Source organism: Ovis aries, chromosome 21 (genome assembly GCF_016772045.2).
Source record: "Ovis aries strain OAR_USU_Benz2616 breed Rambouillet chromosome 21, ARS-UI_Ramb_v3.0, whole genome shotgun sequence".
In the NCBI taxonomy this organism is placed as follows: domain Eukaryota; kingdom Metazoa; phylum Chordata; class Mammalia; order Artiodactyla; family Bovidae; genus Ovis; species Ovis aries.
In genome coordinates, this window is record NC_056074.1 from 29772483 (window position 1) to 29784816 (window position 12334).

General features: G+C 48.4%; 1 protein-coding gene across 6 annotated transcripts in view; it reads right to left on the reverse strand.

The window, feature by feature from the left end:
• Positions 1–1517: 1517 nt before the first annotated feature.
• ARHGAP32 (Rho GTPase activating protein 32) overlaps positions 1518–12334 on the reverse strand; it is a 197755-nt gene continuing 186938 nt past the window's right edge. For all 6 annotated transcript variants that reach the window (XM_042238117.2, XM_027959915.3, XM_042238116.2 and 3 more), the window contains 3 exons: positions 10308–11183; positions 8665–9638; positions 1518–7461 (listed from right to left, as the gene is read on the reverse strand). In XM_042238117.2, the coding sequence (XP_042094051.1) occupies positions 5203–7461; positions 8665–9638; positions 10308–11183 (4109 nt within the window). In that variant the 3' untranslated portion in view covers positions 1518–5202. The remainder of the gene's footprint in view (positions 7462–8664; positions 9639–10307; positions 11184–12334) is intronic.

Here is a 12334-nt window from a genome sequence, read left to right on the forward strand (position 1 = left end):
ATGGTTATTTAGAGGAAGTCTGACAGGTAGCATGTAGACAGTGGCAGGAAGTAACGTCAGAAAGGAGGGTTTAGGAAATAAAAAAACAAACAAACACAGGACCGTGATAGGACTCTTATGTATAGACTGGCATGGTAGAGCATTTGGTATGTGTAGAAGCAAACACTTTTTAACTCAGTGTGTCTTGACCGTATCACTATCTTATGGGACAGTGATCCACAGGTGTAAATGCTGAGTCCTTAGGTATACTAACAGCAAAAGAAGTTTGTGACTTGAAATATATTCTGGAAATACTATAATTAACTAAAATATTTAAAATAACAATTAAATCTCAATTTTCTTTTTAAGACATACATTCTCAATTATGCAATTATGTGAGACACATGGCAACTAAAATGTCTTATTTCAGGTGTTTGGAGGTATTCGAAATTTTAATGTAACAGGGAGTCAATATTACTATAGTGTGCCCTTTCCTGTAGAACCACAAAAGAAAATTTCAAACGCCACCAATGTATTCACCACTGTTTCTCAGTGATAAGTAAATATACATTTTAAGAGGAAGGTACTCTATCTTCATCAGTATGAAGGACATTTGGTAATAGCTGGTATGGAAATGAGAACTTCAGAAAATTAAGGACAGTGGAAGACCCAGTGGAGATGTCATCTATGTCTTTTATCCCCTCTGAGCAGCAGTCTCCATGGGAACATGTGTTCAGGCTGGGCATGTTTACTGGAAGCAGATGTCACACCTTGCTTCCGGTCTGCAGTGTGGTAGCAGGTAGACAGAACATGATGGGTACACCAGGGTCACCTGTACTGAACAGGTGACTTTCCTTCTGAATGACTGGCAAAAAAGTGACAGGCCCTAATATTTTAGGATGAAGAATGATTTGTAATTTATCATTCCTAGTAGGAAAACTAGAATTTCAATAGCTTGATACTGGGTTTGTTTTTTCCTTCAAAAATTTCTGATTGATAGAGAAGCATTTGAGAACTTTGGCACAGGAATGCATCTGGACCCCCATCTGACAGCTGGGTGACCAACAGCATTTGACACATTGGAATGCTTCATCTTTATCCACACACCAGCTGGAAACAGGTGACCAAGTGTAGGAGATTCTTGTCTGGTCATTTCACTCCAAAGTACACAGGATGCTTTGTGGGAATCTTGAGAAGTATGGCTGTATACAGAACCCCCTTCTGGAGAACCCTAAGAAGCTAGTTCACCCTCCTGTGCACCTTAAGCTTGGGAGCCAGGAGGCAGCCCAGTGTACAGATGCCTGCAGTTCCAAAAAGCCTGTCTGCCCTGGGGAAAAATTCAGCCAGCCAGCCTACTGTGAAAGATGAAGACAGGAGAAATTAAACCCCTTCCCTTAAATAAAGTATCTTTTTGGTATAAGAATTTGTGTCATAGAAACACTCATCTTTTGGCCAGAATAGCCCCGATTACCCCTGATTACCCATCTACTTTGTTATAACTCACATTAGGTTTAGAAAGCAAACACGTACACAGGAAGTGTGTTTTAACCTGAAATAATTTTCTTGATATTTGAATTGCTTTCAGTGGGACATTTGCTTTAAACCACAAGATATCTCCGTCTGGATTATCAGAATACAAAATCCCTTCTCTCCCCGCCCCCCACCCCAACCAAAACAAACAAAGGAACAAACGAACAAAACCCCAAACCCACAACTCAGCTTCAAATAAGCTTTGAAGAAATGAGACTCTAAATATTTACATATGGGTCAAGAAATAAATCACAAACTATTTACAAAAATACACAAGCTTATATGCATTAACAATTTACACCAGTTCACAAAAATATTAAAACATAAAAAAAACACTATATAAATTAAAGTTAAGAACTCAGAAGTATGAGCTAAGACTTCCTAGGATGCTTCTCTCATGCAGGTCATGGTTGAAAAATCAGATTTTGCTATCTTGGAATCTAAACTGTAAAACAACCATTTTTATTCTTTGAACACTAACAGCACTAATCAAAAAAGGAAAAAAGACCCTCTGTGCACACTGACATTATCTTGCACACAGTTAAAATATACCATTCCTGACATTCCGTTAACACACAGTACTAAAAGTCACATGCCTCTAACCATTTGGAAGTAACTTTCTGACATACTTTTGCTTTCATTAATACTCCTTACACACACTGCTCAGACAATACTCTGCCAACATACTGGATGGGTGACTGACGGGGCTGGAAACAGATAAATGGGCTTCGCAGGCTCCTTTTTTTGAAACTAAAGGGTGGATTTCAAATTTACACTGTATACACCTATTGCTGCTTCAGGTGTGGTAATGACCTAGTCTATCTCCGCTCACATTAATGGTCCCTCTTCTTTACAGGATTATTCCTAGATATTTCAACCCGACCCTTTTAAAAAATGCTTTGCCATTATAAAAATGTGCAGGCCCTGTCTTTGGGACCGTCCCAGGGACTTTCATGTTTTTAGAAGGAACCTGAAGACGGTGAGCTGTCGATAAGGCTCAGATGAAATCTACTGAAAGGAGGTGGCATCTCTGGGGCTGTCAGCAGAGTCCCTGATGAGACATCCAGGGAATATTTATTTCAATCAAACCAAGCTGTGGCATCAGAATTTTGCCAAAAAAGGATAAAATCTGGAGACATGGCTGTGAAAATACCAACAGAATTAAAATTCTGGGTTTCACGAGTAAGGCAGCTCCGTTTCCTTGATCGTAGGCTCCACGTCTAAGTGTAAAAGTGCTGACACTTGGTTGCTCACCCTGCAATGTCATATATCAACAAGGTGGCTGTGCTGAGGCAAGCTGGCTCACAGTGATCTGCCATCTACCCGCGATAACCAGACAGGGAAGGATGCAGGCGAAGCCCCTCAGTAACTGCACCCGAAGTTAAGGCTGGATCTACACTCGGTGAAACAACGCTAGATTGCAGAGTTTATGTTTCACACCTTTACCAGGAGTTTGAGTCATTTTTCTGTATTCAAAATATGTACCTGATATTTCCACACTCATGGAACATTTTATAAAATAGACTTTAGTTTCAGGAGTAAACAGTGTGTGTGACCAATCCACAGGTATGAACACTGGACAGACTTCAGCCACATCTTTCTAGGCTCTCAGCTCCTAAAGCCATCTGTGTCTCGGGGCCACACCAGCTCCTCTCTCTAATCTCCGGGCTGCCTGTGAGAGCTCAGACGGCTTGTCTTCCCTCAAAGCGGCCATCGGTCGCCTACTGACAAAAAGATGGTAAGGGTTGGAAAAAAAATTAGTGCTGCATATTCACCAAAGAGCAAATTCCTGCACGGAACTCCTCATGTGTGTGCTAAACGGAAGTTTCCAATCAGGTTCCCTCCCACTGTGACTACAGAGCAGGTGGGTCTATACTGAGGCCTGAGCTTCACAGACCTTTTCTAGAATTTCAGGATTTCCTCCATGATATTTATTGAATCTCTTCGATCAATTCTGGGGGAACAAAAGAACACCTAACAGAGTATTTCCACATATATTAATAAGTAAATGTGTTGCTCTTAAAACTTTATTTTCTTTTTCTAAATATAAACCCTTAAAATGCAATCACATGATTTTTTAGATTTAAAAAAACTGGCATGAATCCTAATCTTTACACAATTTCACAGCAATAATAGCAGCATCAATTTAGCCTCTTAAAAGATTTTTCTTTGCTCTAAATAAACGTTAGTTCCAAGTTTTAAAAAGCCAGAGCAGCAACCATCCAGTAAATGGAATGGAATTCTCCTAGTGTCTTCTACAAACTTGAGCATTTAAAACATGTGAATGTATAAAAATCAAGTATTATTAAGAGTTATGGAATGACATGATTATCTCAACTCGTTTTATAAATACAGGACTGCCTTCTGGTCTGGCGTTCGTGGTGGGGTGGGTTGAGAAAATGGAATGCAAACTTTCAAAAGAAAGTCCTGGATATGGAACATGTTTAACATGTCTGCAGTGTTGCGAGGACTAAACCTGAAATGCTGGTGTGGATGGCAATTACAGTTTAGACTGCAATTGCCCAGGGACAGAGGGAAGACACAACACGGTAATTCCTTGGGACCTAAACGATGGCTGCCCAGAATTCCAGCAGGTCAAATGGGCTGTGCTAAGTGTTATTGCAGGAATGCTCAGTTTACTAATGGATAATAACCTGTAGCTACTGTAAGAATTCCCAGGATACCTGGTTTAGAAACAAATTAATATGTAAATTTACAGTCATGTGATATTATGTGTGTTTATCCAGGCAAACCATGCTGGTTTTTCATTGTTTTTTAAATGAGGGGGAAAAAAACTGCTTTAGGAAAACAAATTGTGTAAAATACTTCACTAGGATCACAATTTATCAAATACTATTGAGAAAAAAAAAAACTGAAGACAGGCAGCAGCTTAGAACCACTGATGTAGTTTCTGGTGCTAACGAAGGTCACAGACTTCCACCTAAGAAGTTTCTTTAACTGTAACTTAGAAACCCCTCTGCTGTGGGATGAGCCTGTTCACTGAAGTGTGTGGAGCAGCCAGGAGAAGAGTATGGTTCAGCCTGGATCTAATGGGTCTGACATTTTGTAATGACTATTAAATGTTTAAAGTCCTAATTCCTTTTTTTTTTTGGCTATAATTTGTTAAATGTCCAATAACAGTCTTATGTGAAGGCTCAGGGAGAAGTTTCTCTCCACTCTAATTTAACACACAGCCCCTTCCAAGACAAGGAGGTATGACCTGACAAGGAAAACGGGTGACTCTCTGGGCAAGGCTGTGGCTACTGGGAAAGCAAGTGGGAACAGGACAGGACAGGGCACACAAGACCTTAAGAAGTGGGTGTCAGCTGCTCTGAAGGACGCAGCAAGTGCTAGGAAGGACACCGTCAAACTCAAATTCCATTAAAGGCAGTCCTCAGGCTCTTACAAATCAGCCCTATGTGGCAAGTATGGTCTGTAACAAATTTCTTTACTAGGTTTTCAACACAGTGCTTCACAATCGTTCAGATCTTTAAATGACAAAAATGACAACAGTCTGTAGAAGAGGTGGTGATGAAGCTGGGAAAAGGGGAAAAGATGGTGATTTGTTTTTCTTCTTATTTTTTTTAATGTGGTGGGGGGGCGGTTTGTAGCTTTTTTTTTTTTTGGTTACTGAAAAAAATAGAACAGTCCACTGTCCAGCAGAGGCTGCGTCAACTCTATTGCTCCCGGGGCTCATTCTGCATGGACCTGCGTTTCAGGAGGCTGCAAGGCCAGCTCTGTGGGCAGGAAGGCGCCCTGCCCCAGAGCGGTGGCGTATGTCCTGCTCTGGGGGTGGGGGAAGCCGGGGGGCATGTACGGGCCTATTGCCGCTGCTCCGAAGCCCCCTCGCTGGTGCTGGGGCGGGGAGTGGTAGCCCTCCAGGTTATCGTACTGCGGCCCGGCAGTCCCCCGGCCCGGGCGCTTGCCGTGGGTGTGGTAGTGGTACAGCACGCCGGGGTCCCTGTCCGTGCTCTGAGGGTGGTGCAGTTTGAGGCTGTGACTCCTCTCTGGCTTAGGGGGCGGGAGCGCGGACTGCGACAGGTGCTCCTCCTCCGTGTAGCAGTCTCTGGGGTGCTTCTCTGCGGCCGGGGGCTGCCGGGCCCGCGGCCGCTCTAGCTCCTTGGGGAGCCGCACCTCTTTGTGGCTCGGTCTTAAAGACTCCGGCCCTGACGGCACGTATTTCCCTCCAGAGTTAAGGTAGCTGACAGGCTCGGCAGGGTCTGGAAGCCCTTTGGGCCCGTAGTCTAGCGGGCCGGCTCCCTGGGGGAAAGGGGGCCCATTCTTCGGGTCGCACAGCTGCCTATGGCTTGCTTCCTGATGCGGCCTGTGCTCGGGGAGGCTGCAGCCCGCGTCGTGCAGCTTGCGGTTCCTGACGCTGCTCTGCTTCTGGGGGAGGCACGGCTTCTCCGGCTGCCCGTTGCCGTACCCGCCCTGGTGGTGGGGCACGCGCTCCAGCTCCGGCTCCGCGTGCTTCCGGTAGAAGCGGTCCTCCCCCTCGGGGCTCAGGGCCTTGGCCAGGTGCCGCCCCTCCTTGCCCTCAGCCACGGAGAGGAGTCCAGTTTTCCCAGGATCCGACTTGCTGCGCAGGTGGATGACATAGATGCTGCCCAGGTCATCCGGCGCGCCGGCCGGGCTCATGTTGTCATACTGGGACACGACAGGCCCCTTGGCCTTCTGCCGCGCACGGCTCTCCCTGCGGATGGACTGCAGGCGGTACTTCTCCAGGTCCTCCAGATCCCACGAGGCGTACGCGTGCTTCGCGTCGGCCACCGGGGGCATGTGGACCATGCTGTGGTCATTGGCCGGGAAGTAGCTGGCCACGCTGGGCCGGGCGCGCGGGGCCGCACCCCCGGCGAACGCGTACACATTCTTGCCTTGCAGCCGCGGGGCGAGGAAGGCCAGGTCGCGGCCCGGCAGGCGGTGCAGGGGCCGCAGCTGCACCGTGCCGTAGGCGTCCACGTCACACAGAGCGCCGTCGGGGCTGTAGTAGGAACTGGCCGAGCTGGCGTAGGGGCTGTACCGGTAGTGCACCCGGCCGTTCTCGAAGTAAGGCTGCAGCTGAGTGACGTGGTAGTCCGAGCGGGCCTGGGATGACTGATATGGCTTATACTGGTACAGGGGTCGTGGGCAGTAGGCGGGCTCCTCATCTGGGGGCACCTCTGTCCTGGAGATGGGGACAGAGCGGATCATGGAGGACGGAGGCGCGTGCAGAGACTGCACCCGGCGGATGGTGGGGTACGGCGGCATGTCCTCGGGGTAGCAGCCACCCCTGACGGACGAGCTCAGTGAGGACACGTACTCTGCCCGGCTACACGGCTTCGGTTGGTGTCCAGACACGCTTCTCCCGGGGGCCACGTACGTGTTGTACCGGGGGCCCGTGGAGGCTGGTGGCTCCGACCTGGACGCATACACTGAGTGCGGCTCCGCTTTCCCGTGATGGGGTGGCACGCTCTGGGGGCGGAACTGGCAGTTTGGGGTCATACTGAAATGCAGACAGTTTTCTGGACCGAAGGGCTCCGTGGTGAGGTCAGGCCTGGCGAACGTGGGGTAAGCAGTCTTAAGAGGGCCGTGCTTGGCTTGTGGGACAGGGAGGGGCAAAGGCAAGGTTTCTTCCGCGGAGGCAGCGGCAACGAAGGAGTGGTACCCGGCGCCGCCCGCCCCGTCGGCGCTGCCCGAGTGGAGGGCCGCGGCCAGTCTGCTCTCCATGGTCCTGGCGGGGGGCGCCGGGGTGGGGAAGCCACAGGAGGCGTGCGCGGGCACAGACTCGGCGCGCAGGTGCAGCGCGGGCGCCCTGGCACCTTCCCGCACCTTTTCAGGAAGGACGGGCTGAGGAGCTGGAGCGGAGGTTGGGCACTGCGCAGCGGCCCCGCCATCCCCAACCAGGACAGGTGCAGGGTCACCCAGGCCCCTGGGTTCAGACGGCCTCTCCGGAACCGGAACTGCTCCTTGAACCTGTTGAAAGATGACAGTACTGTGAGTGTTTTTTTATGCTTCCCTCTACGGAATCAAACATTACTGAATTCATAACTCACAAGCTGCGGCCATGTGGGCAGCAGCTGGAAATTTCCCAAGCTGTGCAGAGGTGCTGGACAGGGCAGAGGCCTACCTGTCCCTACAGTCAGGAAAAGAAGGCAGGCCTCTGTGGCCACCTGGTGTGGCAGCCAGCCCATCTTTGGAGAGCTGTTCTCTTTTAGGATGGGTTTTCAAGAGATGGGGTGCACCATGACAGATATGATTTGCTTAAAAGATCACTAGGCTTGAAACCACGTACCCGGTCTATCCGTGCAGCTCAGTCTCAACACCAAGAACATTCTGTTACACAAGCAGTGCTGATTCTACCTGAAGAGTGTTTTGAAGTGATACCCACTGCCCAGTGGGCAGTTTTCAGCCCCCAGGACAGGGAGGAACAAGAAGGGACATGTCCAGGTGGCATTCAACACAGCCTCCGCCTCTCCCTCCCGCTCCAGTGTGTCTGTGGCAGCAGAAGACAAACATGGTTCTCACTGCAAGGCTGCACACGCTGCCCTTGAGAAACAAGTGGCTGGAAATAGCATCTTCCATAGAGGACTAGATAGTGAAGTCCTTTTAGTCCAAGGTGACAACAAAAAACCTTCACAGTCTGCATACAACATTCTCTCATCAAAACAGGTGCTTGACTGTTCAACAATCTGCTGGCTAATGCTGAAAAAACAAAAAGTCCTAAGACACTGTCATCTCTGATATTTCGAGAAAGTTGGTAAGACATAAAGTCTTCCAAGTGTCCTGAGACTACAGCACTTTGGCCGTGCAGACGTGAAAAACTGGCAGAGATGGTTGGACAGCTTGCCCAGAGTCACACTGAGTCAGTGAGGGAGCCGGGAAAAACCCCACAACTCTGACAGCCAATGGCCAGGTGGACTCCTGCGCTCATAATCTCTTTGTAAAGGGAGAGGGTTATAGTTAAACCACAGCCATGGAGAAGCAGCTCCTTTTTCAGAGAAAAGCCAGCATCAAGATAAAGGCAGATCCCCATCTCAACCAGGAAGTGTTTCACAGAAATCGGCCTAGGACTTAAAAAGAGATGTCAGATCTCACTCGCGGCAACGTCACACGCTGATGGAGAGTGGCACACCTTTGGAGAAACACTGCATGCCACTGGCCTGCCCCGCTTCTTACCTTGTGGGGATTGGTTAGTCCTATACTGGCTGTAGTCTGTACCTGCCCCAGGACCGGGGGCTGCTCTGCGGGTCTCTGGGAAGGAGGTAGGGGTAGGGGACGGCTGGCTCGTTGAGCACGCTGAAGGGTGGCGGTTACATACTCCACTGCGCTGGGCTGTTCTGCCACGTCCCAGCTGGCTTCGCTGGCGCTTGCTATGGCCGCTGCTGGAGCATGCATCATGTACGCCAGGGGGGCTGTGCTGGTGTTCTCTTCAGGGGACCCGGAAGGAGGGCAGATCTTGTCCCTAGGCAAATGAGAAGGGGCAGGACTTCTGTCTGCAAGTTCTGAAGGGTGATGGGGCTTATCCACGCTTGCACCAAGGTAAGAAGGAGGCTCATCTCCACTGTAGAAATGGAGCTGATCGTGGTCCACAAAGGAGACGGTCGGCACACTGGTCTTCACAGATTGGTCTTCAGGGAAAGTAATGAGATCATCAGACTTTGAGTCTGTTGAGGGAACGGACGTGACTCTCACCTTCTCTGGGTCCCCAGATAAATAGATTCGATGTGGCTGATCGCCTGGTAAGTCTGCCGGGGGGGACTGCCCCGTGGAGTCAGTGATGCTGGAATGGGTATAGTCACTGGCAGCCGTTGTGTCTGGCACTGGCTGGTCACCATGCCCAGGGCCCTTGTTCTGGAGGTGGGGCTGCTCTGCTGGCCTGTCGGTTTGGAAATAGGCTTTCTCGAGAGTAATGCTAGAGTAGGGAGCAGGTGGTCTGTCCTCGGCTGCAGCCACCGCTATGTCCCCACAGTGTGCACAGGCAGCCGGGGACGTGCCTGGTCTCTTCAGTGACTGGGTGGAGGCCTGCTGTGCAGACTCCGCTAACGCCAGCGCCAGCAGGCGTGCCACATTTTTCGGAGGCGGTGGCGGTGGGATAAGAGAGACTGAGCTTACAGGAACGGAATCCTGAGGGGGGTCATGTGTGTCTGCTCCTGGGGGGAAATTGGGAAAAAAGAAAGTGAAAAAGCAGCTTGTGTTATCCTACATGGAAAGCCAAACATTCCCCCATTTGATCACTAAAAAAAAAAGTGCCTTCCATATTTCAAAATGGCCATCCTCAATCTTCTATCCCACATGCAAACACTGCAGAAAACACATCTGGTTCAGAAGGAAAACTAAACCAGAGTGTTTAAGACTGCAGTCTCCTCCTGGGTTGCTACAGAGGTGGGCGAGGCAGGGAGCCAGTCCCTCATCCGGCTCAGAAAAGATTGGTTAGAAAACAAGCTTCAAGTGCTTGCAGAAAGTTATTAAGAATACTTATTACATTTGATGGTGTAGGCTGGCTAGTTAATGTGTAAGTCTATAATATAGAGAATTTTGTCAGAAGAGGAAACAGAATCAAGAGCTATGAAGCTGTGCAAAAATTATCCAGGAATTCTGACTGGACAAGGGGACTTTATTAAGATCTGAAGTAGGACTGCTGGCCCTTTGGGGGATGTTTTGGTTGACTTTAATTTAGGGCTTTGAGCCATCAGCACCACCTAGAAAAAACATTCTCGTTGATAAAAGGCTAGCTGTGGAGTACATTTCTCTCCTAAAAGGCACAGTTGGTGGAAGATCCCTCTTAGCTTAAAGCAAGAATGGAGGAAAACAAATGGTACCTGTCTGAGTCTGTCCAGAAGGTACAGCCTTACTCTGACTGCTTGAGGCAGGCTCCTCCTTCCCTGGTGAGTCTACGTCTGCAGCAGCCCCCTGGTCCGGGGGCTGGGCTTCACACTCACACCCTTCCTGGGCCTCTCTCTCGTTTGCTTTTCTCTTTACTACCTGGGTGGGGGATCTATTTATAACATCATTTTCTTCGCTACTTTTGTTCCAGGCTGCAGAAGGTGCGTTCTGAGCTGCCGTGTTTGCGACGGGGCCGATGACTTCTGACACCCGGGCGGGAAGGGTCACTGAAATGGGCTCGGATATGTTCAGAGAGGGTGATTTGCTTATCTTCCGTCCAATCTTTGGAGAGAAAGCATAGACAACCTTTTCGGTGAATGAGGATGGCTTCGATGCTTTCTCTTCAGTTGGGCTCAAGTCCAGGGTGAAGAATGGACTCAGCTTCTCCTGAAGAGGAGACACAGGTTCAGAACTTGCAGTGCTTCCTGGAGTCTGTGACTGGCTACCGCCTGTTTCCGTATCCTTCTTATCGGTACTCTGTTTATCCTTGGAGTAGCCCAAGGAGTCTAAGAAGGAAGCCCCGCTCTCCAGACATTCTGATTCGGCCTTAGGAGGACTGCACTGAAATGACATCGGATCAAAATCCAGGCTGGCTACTCCTATGTCTGGTGGGCTCAAGTCAACATCCTCAGCTGAGTGCGGAGACACGAGAGCCGGAATGTGCAATAGCCCAACTTCCTCCTCACTTCCGTTGTCGTGGGGCAGGTTGTCATAGGAGTTGCAGCGGTTCCCCAGCATCTCGCCGTTAAAAGAGGCGCTCAGGGCATCACTGCTAGATCTGGGTCTTCTGGGTCGGAACAACTTGGAGTCACCTGGCAAAAATGGGTTGCAGTGTCAGAATATGAATGTCCCAGGACACACAGTGCCCTGTGAGTCAGCTACTTAGTACAGCAGAGATACACTACATACAGTAAGGAAATGCAACCGTCTCTTGGGGAGCACAGATGGAACCCCCAAAGCAAACGCTCAATAACAGATTCACTTAGTACCATTGGAGGCAGGATGCATTGGATGGTTTCCACAGGAAAAAGGACTCAGAACTCTTAGATTCTATACTATTGCAACACGGACTCTTGTGACTGGGCAAGTTTTCATTTCTTTTTGTCTTGTTTTATCACTGACTTCACACATGACTTGTGAGGTACAACTACTCACTTTAAATGGTACTTCAGATAGGCAACAGAAAGAGGGCTTTTTTTTTGCTTTATTCTTTTGTTTTGGTGGAGAAATATCCTCATACCCAAAATTGAACTTCTCAAAAAAAGTATTTATATTTAGTAAAGTATAATTTTATATTTAGTAATGTATCCCTTTCAGATATTTTAAAATAATTTTATTTTTTTTCTTCAGCAAGAACAGGCTTTAAGCTTATCAGGCAAAAGCCTTAAGAGCGGTAATAGTATTACCTTATTTTATGATATTGCTAAACATCCAACTGGTAAGAGAAGTCCTCTATCTTAATCTCATTATTTTGTTACAGTGATGAGCCATAGTGATGAAGTACCATAAAGAGACATTGTCTTAACACAAATACATCCACTAATGTGTTGACCACTTATAAAATTAATCCCTACTCAAATTTCATTTTCACCTTACTACATGCACTTATCCAGTCCACTGCACTATTTTTGAGAACCACTCTCAACTTCAGTGAAATGGAAAATCCCGGAAAATCAGGAAAATGGCAGACACCCCACTGACATGAAAGGCAGGGATTTGTTGAATCCCAAGTATAGCCATGGGTCAATGAGTACCTGTAAATGAGGATGAGAAAGTTGACCAGGAGGAGGACACCCCCGGGAAACTTCAGAAGAACACAATTTGAAAACCAACGGATTAAGAAAAGTCTGCAGGAAATCAATGCAGTTCTCGATCATTTCTGCAACAAAGGCTTCTTCCCTATCTTCCCACACAATCCAGTCTTGATGTGGGGAAAGTCCTATTTGCTGCTACCTGTTTTTGT